At 38.7% G+C, this 25,422-nt stretch overlaps 1 protein-coding gene across 1 annotated transcript; it reads left to right on the top strand.

Moving 5' to 3' along the window:
• Nucleotides 1-5,334: 5,334 nt before the first annotated feature.
• UBE2K (ubiquitin-conjugating enzyme E2K) lies at nucleotides 5,335-25,208 on the top strand (the record flags this gene model as incomplete). The annotated part of the gene is made up of 7 exons (XM_009070676.1): nucleotides 5,335-5,475; nucleotides 7,936-8,029; nucleotides 12,232-12,290; nucleotides 14,359-14,441; nucleotides 21,560-21,659; nucleotides 24,455-24,583; nucleotides 24,938-25,208. Coding segments are annotated over 7 exons (681 nt in total), but the record flags the coding sequence as incomplete, so codon positions are not given.
• Nucleotides 25,209-25,422: the final 214 nt, after the last annotated feature.

The raw sequence follows: 25,422 nt of genomic DNA, 5'->3' as shown, positions 1-25,422 counted from the left end.
GGGAAAGAATGTCCCTCTCAGTATTGTTCTTACATGTAGGCATGTAATAATACAAAATTTTAAGGTTGGTACAGATTTAATCTCATGAGAAGATTCTTTAATAAAATGTTCTAACAAGATGGATTTAATAAGTAAAACTGTATAGGAAAATTCTAGACTGATCACCATTAATACAGAGCTCACACACTGTTCATATTTGTAGCTCCTTAAATGCATTAAAATGCAAGTTACTTATTAATAGCCTAGTGTTTTGATCGGTAAATGAAATAAATTGGTGTGCAAAAATAATCTCACATACTTTTACCAAAACAGATGTAACTCTAGAAGATATGTGTCAATACAGTGAGATAAAATAGAATGTGAAAGAACTTCCAAGACTGAAATTGTTAGTAGGTTCAAAGAACGTGGGAGCATTTTAAGGAAATGCATTTCTTGGTATCGACCTTTTCTTATCCAGGAAAACTGCTCTTTAACGTGCTGTAGACGGAAGTGTTTCCTCCCTGCTTGCCCTGCTCCAGACACTGGCTTGTTTCAGGGCTGAGCAGTGCTCTGTGCTTTGAAGGTCAGCAGGAGCTCTCTCTGAGAATGCAAATGTAATCTGCTGATCTCAGCTGATAGTGCAGTGCCTACACTTCATAGCCCTAACTGTGGTAATTAGGTGACATCTCTGCTTCGCTGCTTAATAGTGGCAAGCTTGGGCTTGATTTAAGCTGGAGTGAGTCTGAAGGAACTCTCCTAAGCAGTGAAGTGTTCCCTCTTGCCTTGGTTGCTCTATGTGATGGAGGGGTGGGGATATCAAATTCCTTTTTTTAAGCTGAATTTGCTCTTTCATTGTGGGACTGTGCTGCACTTGCTTCCTACTAGAGTGGTACCTCCTGCCTAGTTGCTGTTTCCCCATTTCTTGCAAAAGAGTGAGCTGAGCTGGTGCAATGTACTTTGAGCTACTCTGGGGTAACATAGAGGTTAAGAAGTAGTGTGTTGGTTTGAAAAGTAAGGTGAGAGGAGACTTTCTGACTCCTTGGTCGGCAGCTTAAGAGGTGAACTCTTGTTAGCAATCTTCCTTCCTGGCATATCAGTGAAGCAGGGAGATCTGAATCATTTGGACTGTAAGAAAATAATCAGTCAATTACTGCAAAACAAAGTTGCTTTGAATATTTACCCACAGATTCAGGAGGGGTTGGTAAACAGAATAAGAATGAACTTGGTTTTGTTTATTAAGTTACTAATTTAAATGTTTAATGGAGTAAACTGCAACTGAAAGATGGGAGTTTTTTGGACTCAGTACTTATGGCCTTTTGCAAAAATAGCTTTATGGATTTGATTGTGACAGTCAGTCAGGTGATCTCTTTCTGTAACTCCCTGGAGATATGTTCAAGCCAGATTTTGGTGTAGAGTAGGACTGTTGTGGTAGAACATAAAATAGGGAGGAGGGTGAGGAGAGTTTTGTAAGACACTAGTAACTTTCCAGGACCATGGGTTAATTTTGCTAGTGTGGCTGCAGGTTAGGGTGAAGCTTTTCTAACTGAATTTTGCTTACTAAATGTCAAACCTTACAGTGTCAGTATAAAATGTTTGGATGTTCAAAAGTACCTACTTGACATCTGTAAGCTGTGGCTGTCTTGAAAAAGTGACTACATTTGTATTAGATTTAGGTAGGTTAAAATGTGATTTGCCAATTTACCTCATAGAGGAATCAAACAATTTTAAAACCCTGTCAGAGAGGTAAAAAAGTAATTTTATTTTGGTGCTGTGATTGGGAAACAATTAGTGATAGCAAACATTTTGTTTTATGTGCATGCCCTCCTTCACAAGCTAGTGGACTTTGTCCTTGGTTAGGAAAATTCCAGAGAAATTTTCCAAATTTATTCCTTAATCTCTGCTGAAGTTGGCATGTGTGTTCTTTAACATTTTTACTTTCCTAAAACTCTTCCTTAGTGTGCAAGCTGCTCGTCTTAAATCCTTAGATGATTACAGAGTTTTAATACCTAGCTGCTTTTATTGCAACTAGTCTTGTTTGCCTATACACATCATTTATCATTTATATGTGTCTTTTCAGGTTTGGTTTTTTCTGGTTTTGCTATGTTTTTTATTTATATATATGAACATATATTTCTAGAGTTTTCTGTGAGTTCTTTTCTGTAAAAACAAAGTAAATTAACAGAAAGTAGTAGTAGTTGATCCCGAGTAGAATATGCTACATTTAAGATGGTGAAAAATGATATTGTAGGACAGTAAAATCACAGGCTGCAGACAGTTGATTGCTGTATGGCATAGCAGGGGGTTGTGATTTTGGGTTTGGGATGGTTTTTTTTAAACACAGAGTAATTCAAAGTAACAACTGGGTTTTGAATTCCAAATCTAATTCTGTTGGAGGTGGTTTTACATGTGTGTGCTGTTTTTTGTGTTTATAAATCCTTATTTACTATCTTGGCCTTTATACCCAAAGATGTTTGATAGGAATTTTGCATGTGGTGGCTCACTATGTAAGGTGACACAGATACACTTGGAACATGCAAATAATAATTCATTCTAATACTAATTTAATATTTGTAAACTAACATACTGTACTGAAGTTACTAGTGCTGCTAATAAACATAATTTCTTTTGCATTTTTTCCTTCTGACCCCAGTAGTTGAAAACAGTAAGTTTGCTAATGTGTGCATTTACTGTTCTTCAGAGTAATTTTATTATATAGGGGTTAAAAGTCTAATGTTAAGATATTGTCATGGTGGGAGTAAGTAGAACTGGTTGGTTCTAGAAAAAACTCACTCAAAACTTTCACCATCATCCAGTATTGAGTTTATAGTGTTTGCTAGCCACGGCTGATGTGGAAATGTGAGGGATTTATTTGGGCTTTGGATTTGGTTTTTTTTTTCTTCCACTCAAGAGGGTTCAACATAGATGTCAAAAACTGTTGGCCATGTAATTTAAAAAACTTAATTAAAAACATCTTATTCCTGCATTTTTAGTTTAACCTGCCAGTATCTAAGCATACATTGCCAGCTCTGATAATAGACATTTTTATGCTGATTACTTGAGGTTATCTTTCTGACAGTGTACTCACCAAAGTAACTGCAGAATTTGGAGGCTTTTTTAGAAAGCATAAGTAATTCTGATGTACTTGTAATTTCCTACTTCTGAAAAAAAGTCACTTTCTCTACTTTCCATAAGTAATTCTGATGTACTTGTAATTCCTACTTCTAAAAAAAAGTCACTTCCTCTACTTTTGGTCTTCAAGAAGTAGACTTATCTCAGGATCAAACTTTGAATGTATCATTTTCTTTTAGTAAATATAGTAAATAGTATTTTGTATGTGGGAAATAAAGGATTAAGGTGCTTTTGTGGCATTGGTATGTAATGGTTTTGTCTTTTTATCTTATATGAAGGAAAACTTTGAATTTTTAAGAGTGGAGGTACTGGACTAGTAAGGAGAGTACTAGGTCATGAATAACACATAAATGGAAGAGGTTTTTAAGGGCAGGTTGGAGAGGAGAGGAGATGGCATGGAAGGCTCAGCTTAAAGGATGGATTAACTGCAGGCAGAGGACAGTGTCCCTTGAACGAGGGACTGCATGCTAAGGCCTGTGGACTGTGGTGAATAAAGGGAACAGCAGAGCTTGTTGTCTGCTGAGAGTGATAGTACATGGTGCAGACCTGCTCTCTGAAGGGGTTTTAGTAGAAGTGACCACATGTGTGATAAAATACCTCCAGTGGCAGAACTTACTGTTCAAAGTTTCAGCGGGAGTGGATTGTGTGTTCTATACAAGGAAGATAGTCAGATATAAAACTAGACAGTGTAAGCCTGGATTATTTTTTTTTTTTGGGAGGAGGCAGACAGGCCAAGGCAAGTCAAAATATTATCAGGCAGTGCCTGCTGTGATAAATGTGATTGAGTGTCCAGTCTTTGGAAGGTGCTCACAGAACAGCTCCACGAAGGATTGATTCCTTCTGATTTCTTTGTAGAGATAAGGGTTTCGTAATGGGAGAAAGTGCCTAATAGGAATCTTCCCCAACTTGTCTGCATCATGCTTTTAGTTTAATCTCTACACTTGGGTTTGATCTCCACAAGGCAGAATAAAATTGGTTAAGCATGACTATAGCAGTGCAGAAAGAATTTCAGCTGGGCTAAGAGACAGCACATCTTTTGACCGGAACCCTAGTATGAAGTTGGGGATGCATTTAAAAGGAAGAAAAGGCTGTGTGTAATCTTAACTGTGAAGAAAAAAAATTGGGCATTGTGTAGTATGTTGCATCAGTGCTCTTCTTTTTTTTTTTTTTTTTTTGGTCAGTCTTGATCAAAAGAATTTTCAGGTGTGATGAGGGAAAGTTCTGCTGGTGTAGTGTTGGACTTGTAGGTTTCTAGAAAAGGATTGTGGTGTTGGATTTTTGGGAATTTTGTTGTTACAGAATTGAACTTTGTAATTGTGGTAATAAATGCTGCTAGTAATGGCATGGATCATATTTCAGGAATTGCTAGCCCAGTGATTTAGTCACCAAATTGCTACTGAACCAACAGGAGGTGATGCTATTTTAGACTTGGTAGGGAAGTGTGATGAAGTCTTTTAGAACTGCTTCTGGAAGATGAAGCTGACTGTGAGATCACAAGTTGATTCATAAATTCTGTGCTAAGATCATCGGTGTCAGAGCTTTTGAAGAACTCTGCTGGTGGTAGAGGTGGAGGCCAGGGATATATTCTGTTAGAACTCCTAAAATTAAGTCATTTTATCCTACATGATTCTCATTAAAGGGGAAATATTGTAGGAAAACACTCTGGATTTGAGTGATAATCACTTTGGTGCTGTGTCTCCAGGGATGAAGGATAAAGTAATAATTGTCAAGGTCAAGCTGAGCTGGACCTTGAAAAGTATCAGAGTAGCATGAAAAAGGATCTTTAGCTATGTAAATATAAAATGAATTTGTTGTGCGGAGGGCATGGTAGAGTTTAAGCATCAACCCAGAATTAAATTAGTCCTTGCACTGAAACAGTGCAGTACCCTGCTGGTTTTCCTTCGGGTTCTGTGCAAAGGAAGTGAGAGTGTGGAGATAGCTGCAGCTGTAGTAATGAAAGCAGTCAGCTCAGATGGAGGAACCAGGTGACTCTTGAAAGAAACTGAGCTGAGCAACAGGGTGTGTGTTTGATTGCTTTTTAACAAATTTATGGAGTGGGGAAGGATTTGTTGTGAAAAACAGCTGGTGTGGTACTAATTGAAATTGAGTATGAAGGTGAATATCCAGACTGCTGCAAGAGTGTGCAGGGCACTGAAGAACAGTAGAAAGTGAGACAAACTGCAGAGATTGTATCAGTGAGATTGATCCCATTTGCTGTTGCTTCAGTCCTCAAAATGGAAAGTTGCTTGTGAAGAACAAGAACTGCTGTCAGCTTGGAGCCTGCCAGGTGATGTTGACAGCTTACTCGTTGGCAGAGGGAGAGCAGAAGAACCTCAGCTGACATTAGTGACTGCAGTCCCCGAGCAGGTAGTTCTGGTGACTCATTAACTGTGCTGGTTGTTTAAACCGATGTGCTGCTTTGTGAATGAGGAGGTCATGCACAGGCTCAGCACCTCTGAGAAAGCACAGTGCAGTCACTGGAGAGGACAAAGACTTCTGCAGAAATCCTTGCTGGCACTCCTGTCACTTGATCTGAGCCTTGTGTCATGCTGCCATGGAAAAAAGGCAGATTTGATCTTAGGTTATGCTGGTTCTGATGTATTTTCAGTGAGTGCAACAGAGTGTTCGTGGCACAGACTCCAAGTCTTGATCTAAATTTGTTTGTGCAGTGCTGATTAGGTGATCATGGGACATAGAGTGGAGAAATCAAAAAGAATCAGTATGGTGAAATGAAAATTTCAGCTTGTTTAGAAGAAAATTAAGGCTGAAGAGTCAGTATAAACACCATATATTTTGCAAGGGGAATAAATACTAGAGATGCAAAGACACTTCTTGAAGCCGGGAAACAGTGCTGTCACAGGTGGGTGTAAATAGATTGTAACATCACCTAATTGGACTTGAGAAGCTTTGAAAAATGGTCAGGTGGTGGAATGAGCTGCCAGTTGGAATAGTGAGAGCAAAAAAAGTAAAAGGGATGTTGGAAAGCTTGCAAGAAACAAGTGCTGTGTATGATTGAGTTGGGACTCAGAGTTTCTTACAGTGTCTGGCTGTTGGGGAGGACAGTCTGTTCTGCTGCTCACTGTCAGGAGGCAAAGCTTTCAAAGAAAACTGTTTTGGTGGCTCTCTGGTCAGGCAACCTACATGAACAGTAGCAGGAAAAAAAATTAAAATAGGTTTAAAAGATAATGCCATTAATATCTTCCTTTCTCTGATAGGTACGGTCATGAAAGACAGCACAAGGTCTGATTCTGAACTTAAAAAGCTAGTTTATAGATAGACATGAGTAAAGCATTGCATCTAGTATTTAACTGCCTTATGATTTTGGAGGTGCATGGGGCATTCTTCACTTAGAGCGTGGTTGAGTATTTGTTTTTGGAAGTGCCTCAGCAGTGCAGCTGCAGGTGCTGCCTCCTTCCCGTGGGTTGAAGGGGTTTTACTCAGGTTCTGGAAACAAATGTATGTAACTACACTTGTTTGTAGTCTATTTATTTTGTAGTGTAATTACAGTGTATGTAATACATACAATCGTATGTCCCAATCCACCAGTGTATTAATTGAGTGAAGGCTTTAATTAGGGTCTTTTACATGGTGAAACTTTTACCTGATATTTGACTTTTCCTTATGTCTGTGACCATCACTGCTCAGAAGAGCATTTGGGGGGGACTGAATCTATAGGACATTAGCAGGAAGGAAACAGGTAATCTCCCAGCTGTTGTTCAGTGGATTGTGTCCTTCATGGTTCACATCACTGATAGATCCAAGAACCAGCTGATGGCAACCATCAGCTTTATCTGACTTAACTCTTCTCTTAATAGCTGTCAGCAGCCAGGTTTACCCTGGGGGTGAAGCACAGCTGCACAGAGCTTTTGGCTTAGAACTAGTTGGAACGATTTTAAAAGATCTGGGAAAGATGCGAAGAGTTCTGGAAAAAATTAGCATAGGGTTGGGGAAATCTGCATGGCAGTTGGTGAGCACAGTATGCAGAAGTAGCTGAATGGAAAAACCTGTAATTACCTCTAAAAACTCGATGGCACATCTTTCTAAAAGGAGATTCTGCTTTGCCACCCTCCCCAGAAAAAGTTGCTGTCTGAAAGATTCATATGAATTTCACTGCTCCCTGGACCTGGAAAGCAAATGCAGTGGAATGAGTAGCTCTGGCTGCTGCTTCTGAGAATCCATTTCTGGAAAACATATGTTTTCTTCAATATTAAAGTACAGTGTTTTTATTTTCTAGGCAAGTTGATATGGAGTGTGAAAATGTTGAGGAGGTGACAATGATATTCAAGTGTATAAATAAATTGCACCTTATGCCTAAATAGTCAAGATAAACATGACTTGAGCAAGACTACAGTGTTCTGTTTAGATCATTGTATTGTTAAAAATACCACTCCATGTGGGGAAGTCTCTCTGTATTCCATGGAAAAGTGACAAACATGTCTATTACTAATCAAATCGGTCTAAAGGAGAAGAAAACTAGTGTGGGATTTGGTCAGTTGAATTTGATAGTTGAAGATATGTAGAATTAATAGCTGATTTGAAAGATCATGATCTTTTAAAAAATGTAGTCAATATAATTTTGCATATTTTATTGCTAGATTGCTTTGCTTATTCTACTGATAGTATAAATAAAATTGACATGTCTAATGTGTCACAAATGTCTGTTTTTAATGAAGATTTCAACAGGAAGATAGCTGTTAACTTCAGGTTACAATATTTTTTATGTTTATGTTAAACTACTATTTAAAAAACTTAAAATACCATATTTTGGGGGAAATCTGTATGTCAAATGCTTACTTACCATTCTTTGTTTCTCTCTTTATTTTTAAGACGAGCAAAAATCAAATTAAAGTAGATCTTGTAGATGAAAATTTTACAGAATTAAGAGGAGAAATAGCAGGACCTCCGGACACACCATATGAAGGCAAGTAAAGTTTTCATGTATGCAGTTGTTGTACACTTCATGTGTCTTGAGATGCTTTGTTTGTAAACTTAATTTGCAGCATGAAAATGGCAGAGGTTTGTGTTTTAAAATGGTCTTGATTTTTTTTTAATACAGATTTTAAGCTTAAAAAAATTTCAATTCAGCTTCTGTGTTGCCTGAGAGAGATCTGTTCTACAGTAGGATAGACTATTCCACATCAAAGGTTAATTATAGGTATAAGCTGTGCAGTATAATTGATATAATTCTGACTCTTAGTTGTTTCCTGTGTTGACACTTTAAGCTCCTTAACCATGAAGCATCAAGAGACTGAGCTTCAGACTGTGTATGTGTTTGTGATCTAATGTGGTGGTCATTCATAAATGTTGCTTTTTTCCTATCTCAAGCAGAGATGGCATTGCAAGTTGAATTTGGGATTTATCTTGGGCATCCATTGGTCCCAGTACTTAATTTATACTGGAGTGGGAAACTCTATAGTAGAACTTCATATGTTTTGCTCTCTTTGAAAATTGCACCTGATTGGCTTGCTTTTTTATTAAAGCTGGTAGGAGTAATTGTGCATCTCTCCAGTCTGGAAAAAGGAAGGGACCTTACACAAAGGTCCCCAGTGCCACTCCCACACTTTTGGGGTCCAGGGCCGATAAAGAGTGAGGAAACAGCCTAACAGAGGTTGGCATTGAAGAATATTGGGCAGGGGTAGATGTCAGAAGCTGAGGAGAAGGGAAATGAGCCTGGGAGGGAGAAAGTAGAAGAGTAGAAGCACCTGTAATGGTAGAGGTACTGCCCTGCAGAGCCTGATTCCCAGAGTTCCTCAGCAGTCTAGCAAATAATGGTGGTTTCCTCTCTCCCTCCTTCCCCCATGTGTCTCTGTCTTCATCTCATCAGCTGCTGATGTATATTTGACAGAAGATAATGCCTGGAAAGAAGATCTTTTCTTCTGATTGTAACATGTGCCTTCAATTTAAAAGGAGAACTACACCATTCCCCTAAAATACATAGTTGTGCTGATGTTCCATTTGGAAGAGAATCATTCTGTTTAGTGAGATGGTTGTTTTGTAGCAAGATAGTTTGTCTTGTAAAACCAAGCCTTGTATACAGATATTAAGTTATTGTGAAATTAAGTCATTGGATCCTAGAAAACTTCTGAGTGATGGTAGAAAGGTGTTGCTTTGTGGGGTTTTGGTGTTTGTTTTCCATTCAGACAGAATCAATCCTGGGGTGAGCTGGTTTGTCATGGCTTGCCTTGCTTTTCCCCCTCCAGGTCAGGATTAGCTTGGCATATAGAATGTGCCTTTTTTTTTTGAGAATATATTTAGAGTTACTTGAAATGAAAGATGTATTCATGTGCCACAAAAGTTAAAAACTCTGTAGCTGTTCATAAAGAGGGTAAAAAAAGATTGGAATGCCTGTCTGCAGAGCTGGGTTCTGTGCAGTGCTGGATGATTCAGGTAGCCCAGAATTTCAAAAGCTGAGCACTGTGTATTCACATATTCAGCAATCCCTGCTAGTGAAAGTCAGCAATATGGGTTTAGTGCAGAATTGGTTGTACCTTTGACTACATTTAATTATGAGGACATAGCACATATCCCTTTTGTGGGGCTAAGCTTATTTTGTATTCTGATTATGGTAGGGATCTCATGGAAAAGTGATGTGATTGTATGCTCACTTTGCTCTAGAAGGCATCAAGGAGCAAAATGAAATTCACCACCAGCCCAATTTCTAGTATTTCCTGACACTTGAGTAATTTACTTTGGTGCGTAAATATTTCTGTCATGTGGTTTGATGCATTTATTCCCTTAGATAATTCTGAAGGATAGTGCCAGTGTGTATGGTTTTATGAGTAATGCAGCAGTGTATGCTGCACAGTTACTGACTGCTCTGTGTTGTCTCCAGTCTGAACAGTGACACAGCAAGAAGTGCTTTATGAAGAAGAACTAATTAATGCAGTAGTTCAGGTCAGACAGGTGGGAATTCTAGAGCCATTGTGAAGTGGAAGAACAGGAATACCTGTTGTTGACCATAGCTGGGGAGGAATCTGAAAACAAACAGCTGCTGCAGTATTCTTCTGTAGGTGATGTTGGGACAATAGTTAAGAGTGACTGAGAGGAAGATGCCTTCTATTGTTGACAAAACCTGCAGCTTTTATTTTCCTGTCAGTAGTGTCAACTCATATTGATCAATTATCAGAAGATCCAACTTTAATCGAAACACATTTGCATCCCACGTTAAAGCATGTATGTTTGGAGAAAGGACCATAAAAAGTCTAGATTGATGCTGCTGGGTGTTACTGTGTTCAAAAGTTTTTCAATAGATAGGTTGGGGGTTTGTGTTTGGGGTTTCTTTGGGGTTTTGGTTGGGTTTTTTTAAGCCTGTGTAACAATGGTAATAATTTCAAGCCAAGCTTGCATGCGAGCCACAGGAACTGCAAGATTTATAATAGGATATTTCTTCAAAGAAAATGGCTAAAAATTGCTCTATTGTGAGCCATCCTCCAGGAGGAATATCATACCATCACTGTTCAGTTCAATCTCAAGCATTCAGTAGCTACAAAAAACCCATGTATGTGCATGCTTTTTTAAAAAATTGCAGAAACATTGGCATGCAGAAGTTAGTATTTTGGTCACTTGGATTTTAAATACAATATTAAGGAAATTCATACCCAGATATGCTCAATTTAAGTCTTCAAGTCTATATTTTTAACTCTAAACTTCAGTGCACAACAATACTGTGTAAGTATTGCAACCAGCTCATTAGTCCCAGCAGTTTTAAAATCTTTTGGACTTGTACATTCCAGGTGAAAAATATTGGTGACTGAATAGCCTGTTATGCAGGGGGCTGTAATAGTCTGTCTTTTAGAGGCAAGTTTTTAGTGGTGGAAAGTAGTGTAAAGTATCAATCTGATATTGCCCAGTTTCAGGTGGAGTATATGAGGCAGGATTACATTTTAAATGTGAGTAGCAGCTAATGTGCATTTTGGCACAGATTAAAAGCTGCCACACAACATCACTGTGCAGAGTATTGCTTTGAGGTTTTTTCCCCATGTGTGTCTTGCTGCCTGTGTTGCAACTCCTTTGAGAGCTGGTTTTGTGCCGAGTAAATCACTCTTGAAATCTCAAAGAAAACAGATTGCAGATACTTCAGCTTTAATTCAAGGAAATGTATAAATTGTAACACATATACTGAGGGAGGGAAAATGTTCCTTTCTGAAAGAACAGCAACAGGACGAGGAAAAAAATTGTAGGTGAAGAGAAATGCTTTCAGTTTTTATAAAAACTAAATGTCTAAATTGGTGTATGTGTTTTGTTATACCCTGTTCCTTTCATCACTGTGCTGCTGTGTGGCAGATGTCCTCACTGGGCAGGCAGAGAGAGCTTGAGATTGCTCCAGAAGACACAAGTAGTGATAGTGAACTTGAATGTTAACAGAACTATAATTGAAATAGACATAGGTAATGTTACTGTAACAGGGAGAGAAAGCTGAGAAATGTTTAAAGGAGGCAGTAGGAGGAGGTTCTGTCTGCCAAGCTCATGCTATCCTTCATTGCCTGCTGCAATCCCACAAACGGTATTAATAGTAGGAGTGTGTCAGTGTTTGCAGAATTGGAATAGAAGTTACTACTTCAGGCAGTAATGTGGAACATAAGGAAAGTTACATTGGTGCCTCCTTTATTATTTTTCCCCAAAGTCTTGGAGCTTTTCTTGAAAGATTTACTTGAATATACTTGAGTTCCAGCAAGTTTAAAATGAAACACAGTTAATTTCAGTTGTGTAATTTGAAGAAAATTTATTGGCATGAGCTATCAGAAAAGTATCAGAATAATGTCATCTCCCATGTTCAGCCTGGAGGTTCCTGTGGCCTATAGTTTCATGTCTTTGGGAGATGTTTGATTCATATTTTGGTATATTTTCCTAAAATAAAGCATGGAAATTTCAAGGTTGGAAATGAGAATGTATGCATCAAATATATCTAAGAAGCATAGACTCTTATTTGCATAAGTAAACATGACTTTATTAAACTGACTTTATATGCATTTTTTTATGGAGTATATAAAATTTAAGTGTCTTTTAACTAATACTTCTGGGTGAATTTGAATTACTTGAAAAGATTTAGAAGTGTAAGCTTTATTGTCCTGAAAGACTAAGCTTGAGTAATGTTCTTTTGGTTTAATTTTTAACTTTTTGCAGGTGGAAGGTATCAGCTAGAGATCAAAATTCCCGAAACATATCCATTTAATCCTCCTAAGGTACTGTAAACATGTTTTTTGATAATATAATTTGGCTAACAAGTTGGATTTGAGTATTATTATTTGCTTGCATGTGTAGTCTCTTCCTTTGTTTCTTTATTCTCTAGACAGTCATTGAGGCTGTTCTCTTTGGGCAGAAGTTATGCAGGATGCATAGCTGTATCCAAGCAGAAATACACTCTTGGTTATTCCTTAAAGTACTAACTGACAAATTCTGGGGAGGAACTGGTGCCTTATCATTGAACCTAATGTACTTTCTTTAGGGCAAGATAAATAGGGATAGCCATACTCCCTGCATCATGTAAAACTATCTTCCCTCATGCACACTGTTGTTGAAGAAATGCTGTTTTCTGTTTGTCTGGAAGATGTCTTTGAACCAGGAACACGCTCTACATCCTGATTATTTTCACCCTAGTATGTAATACTGGGAAGGGGCTGTGGGAGAGGAGCTCTGAATGACTTCCCTGAAGCTGGAGCAAAAGACACAGGAAGTCTTAATGAGATGTCTGTTGGTCTCAGTTCTTTCATGTGCATTTGTTCTGATGGGAGCTAAAATAAGGAGAACTGAAACAGGTTGCAGACGCTGCAAGATAGTCTATGGGCCATGGTTTATTTGCTGCTCTAGGGCTTGCTGGTCTCCATTTCTGGAGCTCACAGGCAGCTGATAGGAACTCAGTGCACTGTAGTTTCACAGTGTTCTGCTGATTCTGGAGTCTGTAGCCTTGAACTGGAGGCCTCTTTGCCTGTCTCTGGCCCTGCCTTTTATATGAAAGATTTCTTTAGCTTGTTCAGTACATGCTTTGACAGCCACTGTTAGTCATCATTCACTGTGAGAAATTACCTAGTATTTACATTGCTTTTTACATTTTCCAAGTGATTGAGAGGGTTGAGGTAGTTAATAAGTGGCTCATCTGACACAATTGCTTATTTCTGTCCTGGAAAGCAGAACTCTTATGGTCTTTCCTATTTAATATACCAGCATTGCACTGATTTTGTTATAGCCTTGTATGCACAGTCTGTTGCTGTAGTGCCTGACAGGTAACACGTTACCTTCACTGATTTGCTTGCAGGTCAGGGGCAAAAGTGGAAAGATCTGTGCTATACATAAAATGTTTGTCAGGAGGTTGAGGTGAGAAGGTAGAGATGAGAAACAGAGACAGGTCAAAGTCACTAGAAGGCAGTTAAAGTGCAACCAGAAATCAGGGGTTTGAAGAAAATGAAATTTCCAAAGGTATGTATACATTCCTTTTAGAGGACAGCTTTGGGTTCCAGGTCATTGAAGAGAAAATGCTGTCTTAAAAAAAACCCACCATAACCAAAAAAACCCAAACTCTAGCTGATTTTATTCATGCTTTGTGAACACGAATACACTTTAGCATACAAATGTGGACATGATCAGTGAATGAATGCTGGGACCAGATCCTTTCACCAGCAAAGAAAAATAAAGCTTTCTGCACTTGGGTAATAGGGACCAGATCCTTTCACCAGCAAAGAAGAATAAAGTTTGGGTTGGTGAACAGCTTTCTGCACTTGGGTAATGAGACTGGTTGGCTGTAGAAGTAGTAGCATCCACCAAGGAAATTTGTGTAACACTTTTATAGCCACCAACAATTTCACTGAACAGTGAGATCCAACTCTTACGTTAAGAGTTCAGGAACTTGTTTCACTTTATTAAAAGTGAACTTCCTAGCATTAACAGTGTTGGAAGTTTTAAGTCTGTATTTGACCTTCTGCTTATGTCACAACACTGGAACTGCTGGAGGATGTTTCTGGATGGCTTTGAGTGATGCAGAGATGTGCACACGTGTGGGAGAGCAGTTCGGGCTGAGTTTGTGTGCTTGAATGGGCAGGAGTTTGTTTTGAATAAAGCAAAGCTCCAACAAACAGCCTTACAAATGTGAAGCCTCCTGAAATAAGCAGTGTCACATCTTAGTGCTGGTTTTTAGCTTTGCATTTTCTAAATGAGTATTTCTTTATAATATTATTTAAAATGATGGATTTAAAATGTTTGCTTGATATACTGCATTTAATGATAATTTTTGTTTTTAAAAATTGTCTTGTTTTCTAGGTGCGGTTTATCACCAAAATATGGCATCCTAATATTAGCTCAGTCACTGGGGCCATTTGTTTGGATATTCTGAAAGATCAATGGTAAGATTTCATATGGATTTAAATGTGCAAAATCAAATACACTGCCCTGGATAGGAGGCACCAGCTCATGTTGCTTTTCACTTTATGTTGATAATTTGAGTTGTCTTTAAAGCACACACTACTTCTGAGGTTTTGCAAATAGGCATATGAAATGATTGGATGGTAATTTTGGAGAGCACTAAGTAGACACTATATACACAGAGAGCTCTTCCAAAAATTTTTGCACTAGGGTGGACATTTAATTGTTGACATTTTGGGTGGTTTTGTGTGAGTTCAAACAAGGTATGAAGTGAGTGTGGGAGTAAAAATGGTAACAGGTCAGCAGTAGGAAACAGGAGACAGACAGTAGTGATTCTGTCTTGCAGTTATCACTGATAATATTGAACATTTGCACCTCTGTAACCATTTGCCTTTTATTTTCTGACATTTGATTACTTAATGTTACTGAAAATGTTCTGTTAGCCAAAGGATGTGGAATACACTTGTAAGTGCCCAAACTAACAGCTGCACTCATAATTCATTTGTTTTTCAAAGTGATACATTTCATTGGGTTTGAAGATTGTGTGATTTATGTGATACTAACTCAAATGAAATTATCTTAGTTGCTTTCCTCCCTGTCTGCCCCAAAAGAATAGGCCTGCAGTTCCCCAGCAGATCATATCAGTATCTAGTCCATACAAACTTCAAATGCTTTGAAAGTCAACAGCTCCAAGGCTGCCAGTGGCCAAGCAGACAGCAGTTGGGTTTGAAAGAAACTTGAGAGCAGAAAGCTTGAGCTGAGGTCTTGCAGGTGGCACATGCAGTGTATTAATCTTTTACAGAGTCAAAAGATTATGCAAATAATCTGGCACAGGGTAGTGTAAGTCACTGAAATGAAATAATAGTCATAAGCTGTTGTCTTTCTCATTTCTGGAACTGCATATTTTTCTTACAATCTCAGAGCACTTGATGTTCTTTCAGGCAGTAGAATCTTTGAACATACATGCTGTGGAATATAATTCTTCTTATCAGTAAAGCCAGTGCAGTTTTGTATCTGCATCTAACTATTCATACCACCCTGCAATTTTACTGGAAATTAATGACTATTCAAGTGTGCAAGTACAGTTTCCTGAGAGATCATACTCTAAACCAGATTAGTGAATGGGCATGAGGTTGGTCATAAATACCAAAAGGCAACAAAGATCTAAGGAAATCAGGAGCTTCAGCTTAATTTATGTACTTCTATTTCCAGGAGCTTCAGCTTAATTTATGTACTTGTGTTTTTTTTAGTCAAAACCACTGAGATAAGAAAAGGAAGAGCAGGAGAGGAGTTTTGACCTGTGTTCTTCTAATCTTTGCAAGTTTTGTCTAGCACAAATTAAACATTGCCATTAACCTAGCAGCTCTGAAATATTCCACTGGCTGTGTTTTGGAAAACATATTTAGTTCCACAATCTCTCTTGTCAAATATCAGTAACACGATCTGTTTCTGAATTGACTTCATTGACTTGTAATGCTCTTAACTCAATAATGCTGCTCTTGTTGCTGTTTTAAATGTAAGTCTCAAATTGCTGTGCATATCTGTGTTTTTCGTTGAGGCCAGTGGGAGTTGAAGGACAGAATTTTGGCCTGTAGGACTTAGGATTTCTGAAAGAGTTTATAAGCTGATAAAATACTCATACATAGATGGTGAATACAAATACAGATATTTTATGTGTTTGTGTAGCTTCAAAAAAGTCTCTTCCCTACTCACCCATCCCATGATAATGATTTCCTATTCTGATGAGCATACTTGAGATGATATTCTGTATACTGACAGGAGGTTTTATCAATTTGCAGAGTAATGTCTTTAAATTATTTTTTAATGGGTTTCATAGTATGTTAAGGGGTTCACATTGTATGCTTGATGCTGAAATTCTTTGCTGCTGTGGATTATTTTCATCATGTTTGCATTCTTAAATACCTGTTATGCCAGTTTGTTTGCAAAGCAGCTGCTGTTTGCTGGCAGAATTAAAGCAGGAGTATGATTTGGTAAAAGGAATACTGTTCATCCTTATCTGACATCATTTTTGTTAAGTGGTTTCACTTCCTGTGGCCTATATTTATTTTCCAGGCTAGTAGTCTGTCTCAAAATTTTATTCTTACATATAAAACATACCTAATACTGTTCATTGAAACCTGAGAATGAAATTATGTGAAAGCTGCTCTGTATAAATCCCTTGAGCAGTAATTATTAAGTGAATATGTTGTGGCTGCAGAAAAAAATTCTTGGCTTTTGTGGTTTTGGCAGTCACAAATTAATAACTTCTTTTTCTCATGGTGGCTCTACTGGAGGATTCACACTTCAGGTTGTTGAGTTGAGATGCACAAATGATTGTAAGAGAGAGTGCAGTTTTAATAGCTAAGTATGCAGCAGCTTACTGGACATCTGAAGCTGCTGGGTTTTGTTCAGGGTGTCTGAGGAGCACTGAACCTCCTTAAAGCTTTGGGAAAAATGCAGAGAATATTAACACTGTTTGAGGGAACTCCTCAGCAATCAGGCTGGCTGTCCCCTGTGCTGTGTCAAAGCTATTCTATTCTTCTCTTGTATTTTCTCTGATGGTGCCCAGTCTTGTATTTGTCCTGTAAATAGTGACTGTGCAAGGGGCTTCCACTCAAAGGCCTTATTCATCTCCTTCCAAGATTTGTAAGCCCTTGGTACAAGGTCCCAGAGATTTTCTCTTGGATTAACAAGCTTAGTTATTTCACAAATGAAATAAAAATTGCAGGCTATTTTAAAGAAATTTTCTCATAGCCATGTTTGGTTAGCAGAGTGGGGCACAGTCTGTTGGCTGTAGCTGGTTACCTCTCCAAGTAAGCAGAGATTGTTTCCAGAGGGGAATGTAAAGAACATAAGTAAAAACTTCCTAAATGGAAAATTGCTTAGCCTTTAAAAATGAAGAAGAAAAATAAAATCTAGCAGTGTTTCATAATCCTCTTAGGACTCTCTCAGCTCATCGCAAGGTAAGAGGTTTGTTTCCTCAGGCATGCTGGGCACAGCTCCTTGCTCTGCTTCTTAATGTTCCTTCTATGTTCACCAAGCTAGGGGTGCTCTTTTTAATGGAAATGCCCTAAGATATTGCAAAAAAAAAAAAAAGGAACAAAGTGTAAGTGAATAAAATTCATCTCATCGTTCTGATTCACTCCATGTTTCCCTTGCAGTTTAGTAAATGCAGCACCAATGGACAGAGTGGCCTTTGGTTGGCATGTCAGAGTTGAGGTGTTTAGTTTGAAGTTCTCCAAGGGACTGTGCTCCCCTGTAGTGAATTCTCTGCAGCTCACCAGTAGGTGATATTGGCCTTTCCTCCCATTTGGCAACCTCCAAGCTTGTGTAATATCTAAGCAGCACTTTGGGATGGGGGTGGGAGTCAAGGATTATTACAAGCTGCAGGAGAAAGCAGGGGCCAGTAATGTCATGGGACAAAGGCAATGGAATGTCATGTGCAAGGCATATCAGCTGCTGGGATGTAGGAAGATTTGCCTGCTGCTTCCACTGGAGTAGTGTACCCACTTAGAGAGTCGTAGTGCAATAAAGAGGGGAGCCCTAGGAAAAATCTAGAGTAATGCAACAAGAATGGAATCGAGGAATTTATGTCTGAAAAGTTAAGACTAAGCTATGTAGAAAATAATAAGCTTCTTCCACTTTCTTTGATCAGGAAAGCAAATTAGTGCCCTAAAGGTAAAACATTTCAGATGGTTACATGATAGTTACATGGAATACATCAGTTTTTACCATCAATCACAAGCTGTAATTTCTTTCAGATGGTTACATGATAGTTACATGAAATACATCAGTTTTTACCATCAGTCACAAGCTGTAATTTCTTTTTTTTTTGGATAGTACCAACAGGAGCTGTAGCTGCAACAGATTTTCTTTTATGATTTAAGGATACTTCTTTCAACATTTGTGTCCAATGAAGATTGGCTTACTGTGCATCTTTTATGAGGATACTTCTTTCAACATTTGTGTCCAGTGAAGATTGGCTTACTATGCTTGAGATGTGAAAGCTGTTTTGAGACATGAGACTTGAAAATAAGTTGTAAGCTACATTTTTAAACATTTTTACATATGTAGCTAAACTAGTCTTGTCTGTAAACTTATTATTTTAGAGTTTGAGTTCTCAGAGCATATAGCCATCTGTATATGGATACTTCTTTCAACATTTGTGTCCAGTGAAGATTGGCTTACTATGCTTGAGATGTGAAAGCTGTTTTGAGACATGAGACTTGAAAATAAGTTGTAAGCTACATTTTTAAACATTTTTACATATGTAGCTAAACTAGTCTTGTCTGTAAACTTATTATTTTAGAGTTTGAGTTCTCAGAGCATATAGCCATCTGTATATCCACATGGTTGAGTTGCTTAATTTTATTACTTATTTTGAAATTGGAATGTCAGAACAGAAGTTCAAGTCCCAGTATGGTTTGTGTAAAAATCCACACGCAGAGCAGATGACTGGGGACTGGAAGGGCCTGGCAGTCACAAAAGCTGGAGCCAGCTTAGGTGTCTGTGGCACCTCTGGTTCTCAGCAGTGCTCCCTAAAGTGTCTTGTGAGCTCCTGGAAGGTCTAGTGCAAATGGAAGTAAATTGCATGTAAAAGTGGCATCAGAGGCTGTGACCTTTTTATGTCATTTTCTCTACATTTTCAGATGTGTCTGAAGTAGAAGATTTCTGCAAAGGGAAGTGCAGAACAGTTTTTCTGTGGGGAAAGTAACTACACTATTAGTTACAGCTGATAGATATTTCATGTTAAGTCTGTCTTTAAAAGTACACTAAATAGTGTAATAAAATTACTTAACTGGGAAAAAAGACTTCAGGTTGTACAGCATGTGTGGTGGATGTGATAGTTACTGAAATGCATAAAAACTGCATAAAAATAAAAAAGGTTCAATCCATTTGGGCATGGTAAGGCCTGAAAGACTTAGTATTTATTCCCTGGCACCCAAATGCTGGAATAATAAACATGGTGTGTTATATTCCTTTAATACCAGGAGATGAGACTGTGAATTACATTGTCAATGAATGCATTAAGGACATTAATTTAAAGACAATATAACTAGAAGAGATCACAAGCCCCAGGAAATTACAAGGCTAAAATAGCATAGGTACAATGTAAAGCAAAAATTCTTCTGTGTTTTTTTCACTTAGGTTTTTGTGTGTATGATTTAGGTGTGGAAAGCCAAGATGCTTTGTACTCTAGAGTTTAGTCTGTGTTAGAGGCTCTCATGCAACTAGGGACATGTTTCAGTAACTAGTTCTTTACCTGATTAAATATAACCTTACCAGTTAATCCCCAGCCTTGTTTGTGATTTAAAGAAGTATTTGGCTTGGAAGAGTCACTTGTCTTGGAACCTGAAATACTTACATTGAACTAGAAGATAACCTGAAGTTCTGAAAAGTAAAAAGAATAAAGTTTTGTTCCCAAGGAATAGATTTGTAAAAAGAGAAGTACATGTTGTGAAGGTTTTGTGATTTGTCAGAACTCAGATCTAAAAGCATGAGGGCTTTTTTAAGATTTAAGTCTACAAAGTTCAGCTTGAGGGACTTCAAGTTGATGTGGCAGTTGGAGTGAGACAGTATGCACTAATTAAATCTCTGTCATTTGGGATGTTTCTCACTTGTGTTCTGATGTAGAACACTGCACTGTGAAAGCTCAGTGATAATTGTCAAGCTAAAAAATAAGGCACTGGAAAAAATGAAGAATGCCATGTTGGAATGGTTAGTGATAGAACAAGCAAAGCTGTGGCTGTAAGTATTGAGGAATACAATACTTGAGTGTCACAGAGGAACCTCTGACACTTCACCAGCATCTGCTCTCTGTTCATATATGCTATTAGAGTGACTCAGTGCTGGAGAATGCATCAATTTCTGAAATCTGAGCCTGGAAATAGACTTGCACACTGTTTCCTTTGCAGCTGGACCATCAGGTCAGACTGTTCCCACCTACTCTGACAGACTGCATTTGCTTTCAGTCTTCTGAAAAGAAGACACTGTTTTCTGTTGTCTGAAAACTGAAGTTTGTGTGTTAGAAAGTGGGTGTGTTTTTCACGACTTTCCTCTGGCGTTTCACGTGCCATAACCACTTTGCTCAAACCTAAGATGTCACATTTTCCCCACTTACCTTCTACCTGTTCTTAAGCAGAGTAAGCAGTTTTGTGTATTGGTTTGAACATCTGTCTGTGCTTTTGCCCCAGCAGTCTAGTTAACTCTTCAAATCAGCTGAAATACTCAATTTTTAGAGTCTGGGGGGTCCTTATTTGGTTTCCAGTGTATGCCAACTGGAATGGTAGATCACAGATGGTATTCACGATCCAAATCTAATTAAACTAAGTGTTACAAATTTCCAGACTTATGGTGTGTAATAATTTCATATGATTCCTTTTGAGGGTTTATTGACTTTGTTTTCTCTTACTAAATTATCGAAGTCTCATTTTAAGTATGCTTTGGGGTCAAGGTAAATGATGGGACCCTAAAGCTTTAGAAGTGCTGACTCTGGAGCTATGCTGCCTTCAGCAGGTTACTTTTACAGGGGCAGAGTCACTTGACAGCACCATCCAGGCTGCAGAATGTTTTCTTGCTTCCTTTGGGCATGTCAGGTTGTAAGGAGAGGAAGCCAAAGGAGTGTCTGAAATGACAGGATCTGTCATAGCCTACTCTTTTTCTTACTATAGCAGTAACTCACTCCGCAGATTGTTACATTTCCCTGAAAAATGTCATGCTGAAAGTGGTGCAGTGCCAAGGAGGTCCAGTGTTTGGAGTTCCTCACCTGCTGTGGGCAGTGCCAGCAGAGGGCACAGCACCCAGTGCAGGCTCTGGTGTTTGGGCTCAGCTTCTCCTGCATTCTGTGCACGAGGTGGAGTGTGGCTGTACCTTCCAGAAACCCAAGAAACCATCAGCAGGTCCACATTGAACCCCCTGTTAAAATATATATATAGAGAGAGAACAGTATTCTAATAACTATGAACTGCAGCAGTTAAAAATCATGATTCTTGAACCTCTAATCTGTACATAAACTCCATCTTCTGTGATGCTGGTACAGCCACAAAGGTGAGTACGGGCATGGATTTTTGTTAAAGTGTTTTTTAAATTTCAATTTTAGGGCAGCAGCAATGACTCTCAGGACAGTGTTGTTATCGCTGCAAGCATTGTTGGCAGCTGCAGAACCAGATGATCCACAAGATGCAGTAGTGGCAAACCAGGTAAGATACTCAGTCCACTGTCATTTTGTGACATTTTTGTAACCTTTGCTGACTCAGGTTAGGTCCCAAACATTGCAGGAGGTAAAGACTTGAAACAGTTCAGGTCCCAAACATTGCAGGAGGTAAAGATTTGAAACAATTTATTGGGAAATTGCCATATAGTGTGAGCTGCTACTGTGTTTTGTGTTCTTACTCTGGGAAATTGCCATATAGTGTGAGCTGCAACTGTCTTTTGTGTTCTTACTGCTTGGTTTCATTTACAGTGTCAGGAGGTTTATTTTGTTAGTTTAGTCCCTTATTTATGTATCACCTTGTCAGAAATGTCAGGAGATAACAGCACAGTAAAATGAATTCCAGAATAATTTGCCATTTAAAATCTAAGGCTTCTAAGTAACACTCTGTTGGTTTAAGCTTGATGGTGTTCATTGGATTTGGTTTGACTTCCAGACTAATATGAATTTTGTTGAGCATTGTATTTGTTTAATGTCAAAATTTTAGAACAGTGACTTAGGATAACTTGCAACAACTGTCTTAATCACTGGTTGGATTGGTAGCATTAAAATTCCATCATCAGCAAGGTTTGTTAACTTTGCAGACAGCACCAGTGTCTTGTAATACCAATAAGTAAAATGTCAGTTGGATCTTATGCCATACCAGGACTGACATGGTTCTGTTTGTTGGTGAAAGATAGAAACAGTCATTCCATGGCTTCATAGTCTGACAGTTTTCAGCCAAGTCCCATGTGTGTTTTTGGTTTTACTAAGTCAGGACTCTCCAGGACAGGGTGACAAAACGTGCACTCTCTGCCTCTAAAAATAAATGTAGGCTGGTAGATAAGCAGTTTATCAAACCTGTCAGGATGTAGGGGGAAACATGGAGCTCAGAGGTGGCCCCATTGCTCTGCTGGGTGGGTGAGAGCTGTTTGCTGCTGCTGTGCTCAGTGGGAAGTACAGAAGTTTTGCCTGTGGGATTCTGCAGTGCTGTCAGGCTGCTCTGAGCTAATGTCCCCAAGCAGCTCTGTCAGGCTGAATTGCTCTGCCCAGGGAGAAGTGTTGCACAGGCCAACAAGGCCACCAGGCATGTCCCTGCACTGGTTTTCCCTGCTGGGTTATGCCCTTGCTGTCACTCTCTTCACTACACAAAACCCCTTTTTTAACTAAGAACAAAAATAGTTGTTCCCCATTCTGGCCCCGATGGTACAGTTTTGTGTGGGAATCATAACAGTCTTGTAGAAACACTTGAGCTGGAAAGAGGTTTTTTTCTCAGGCAAAAAACTTAATGAAGCTTCCTAGATTCTGAAGAGCAGTTTTCCAGGCCTGCCCCTCAGGTGCTTGTGGGGATGTGTCCAGTGGGACTGATGTGGCTGATATGTGGGGAGGATTCAGTTTCTTCTGTTCCCAGCATGAAATGGGGTTTGGCCTTGAGTGACAGGCAGTGTATGCAAGTGGAAGGTGATCATAAAGGTTTTGACAGATGTAGTGCTAAACACCCAGTCAGTTCTTTTGTGTTTTATTTGGTGTTGGGATCTTTTTTACTTTGTTTGGGGTCAGTGTGAGTTTCTGTTTCGGGAAAAGCAAAGGAATGAGTTATCTTCCACACTTACTGTGTGAATTTACTAAACTCTGTGTTGTCCAGGTAGATGGCAGTATCTATAAGGGAGAGCTCCTGGGACTGGATAACAGCAGTGTTTTCAGACACCAGCTGTCTGATGTCAAAACTGCCTCAACTAGCTGCTGTTGTTTTCAGCACAGCAGCATTAACTGCCTCAGATTCCTGTGCCCTTAGGCTTCTCTCAGCTCAGGGAGAAGCTGCATTATGTACAGATACCTTAGTAAAGGAGTTCCATTAATAGAACACTGAAAGCTAGTTCTGAATAAATTGCAGTTATGACTTATCCCTTGCACTTGAGCTAGTTGCTTTCTAGGCTTGGCAGTGTTCTGAAAATATTTGAAACAAAATTAATCTGTTAAGAGCAGCAGAATACACTACTGCAGGGTGCTGCTGGTGCTGAGCTTAATCCTTCCTCTTTTCTCGTTGTTACAACCAAAGAAACTTACTACAGACCACTGTCTTGAGAACACTGAGTTATTTCCAGCATAGACTGTCTCTCAGGTTTGTTTTAATTCCATTAGGACCCAGACAGGGCTGTAGTTGTGTGTTAGTGTAGGAGAGGCAAAATGACATGTACAGCATTTGACTGTGCTTTGTACAGTTAAGGATTATTTTCATGTATGCATGAAATGCTTAAGAATGATAATCAGCCTTGTTTCTGTCCTTAAATGCACCTAAATATTTGAAGGATATATTCCCTGAAATCTCATCATTCAGTGCTAAAATGTATTATATATCTAAAGATGGAGCTACCTGTTCTTTTTGTAATGTGACAATTAAGGGAAGAGGGTTTTTAAGACAAAAAACCTGAACTTGACGTTACATACAAAAGTTGCTAAACTGGGAAAGTCGTTTGACTTTTCTGGGTACAGTTTATGACAGATGACCCAATTCTTGGCTTTGGAGTTCCTGCCACATGCTCAAAGTTCTGTTGTTTATTAGAAAACTTGTTAGCAACAGGATTGGTGCAAAACAATATCTTTACACACATGATTTTTTTTCAGGTAAATAATAGCTTGCATGCAGAGTTGCAGCTTCCTGGCTTTTTGCACGTGCTCACCCATTTCTCAGCCCTTCCCTGGTCACTGTGTCCTTCCTGCCTGGCTGTCATCTTGTCTTGCAGTTTGGTTGGATTGCTGAGTTGATTTAACTTTCCCCTTCTCCCCCCTCTCTCTTTTGTGTAGTACAAACAAAATCCAGAAATGTTTAAACAGACAGCTCGACTTTGGGCACATGTGTATGCTGGAGCACCAGTTTCTAGTCCAGAATACACCAAAAAAATAGAAAACCTTTGTGCTATGGGCTTTGATAGGGTAAGTATATATAACATATATTTGTCAGTAGGGGCAGGGCAGTACATGTGTATAAATACAGGGAGGCATCAGTATACTAAAGTAGATTCACTACTCCCATGACCTTTTGTAGGTCTAATCATCCTGGTTTGCTAATTATTTTTAAGAATTGGAGGTCTAAAATGCTGTGTTACTGATAAACCTTATGAGTTACCTCTGCCTTTTTTTGAAACAAGTTTTCTATAAACTGTTAGTTGGGATTTAACGAATGGTAAACGACTGTGTTCTGATTTAATCTGTGAAGTTTTCATTCCACTTCTCAGAGCTGCAGGTTCACACACTGAAAATATGATTGCTTTTGTTTTCTCATTGCAGAATGCAGTAATAGTGGCCTTGTCTTCAAAATCATGGGATGTAGAGACTGCAACAGAATTACTCCTGAGTAACTGAGCCATCTAGAGAGAGCTGCTTCTGTAGTCCAGCTTGCCCCTTCTGGAGGAGCATCACCATCTGTTATTTCTAGGATTCTCTATAGATTCTCTTTCAAAACTGGCACTCTTGCCTGATGATGCTATCTAGGCACTATTGGAGACTGAAAAAAGCGCTCTGTAAATAAAGCTAATTAAACGTCTGTGTAAATTTAAAAAGGGGAAATACTTTAATTTTTTTTCTTACTAAATATTGTAAAAATTCTTTGAGCTCAGCTAAGATAATGGGGGAAAAAACATGCCTACTTTAGTGTTTAGCAGTGTGACAAAGACTAGCAGGAACTTGCTTCAGGATTTTGATTTAGTAATTCAGAAAGGAACATTTTTGAGTGTTAGTCATCAAACTTGTTGGTGCCACTCATCACAGTTATC

The sequence above is a fragment of the Acanthisitta chloris genome, unplaced genomic scaffold (assembly GCF_000695815.1).
Source record: "Acanthisitta chloris isolate BGI_N310 unplaced genomic scaffold, ASM69581v1 scaffold28422, whole genome shotgun sequence".
In the NCBI taxonomy this organism is placed as follows: Eukaryota; Metazoa; Chordata; class Aves; order Passeriformes; family Acanthisittidae; genus Acanthisitta; species Acanthisitta chloris.
Note: the sequence above shows the minus strand (reverse complement) of the source record. Positions and strands in the feature narration are given on the sequence as shown.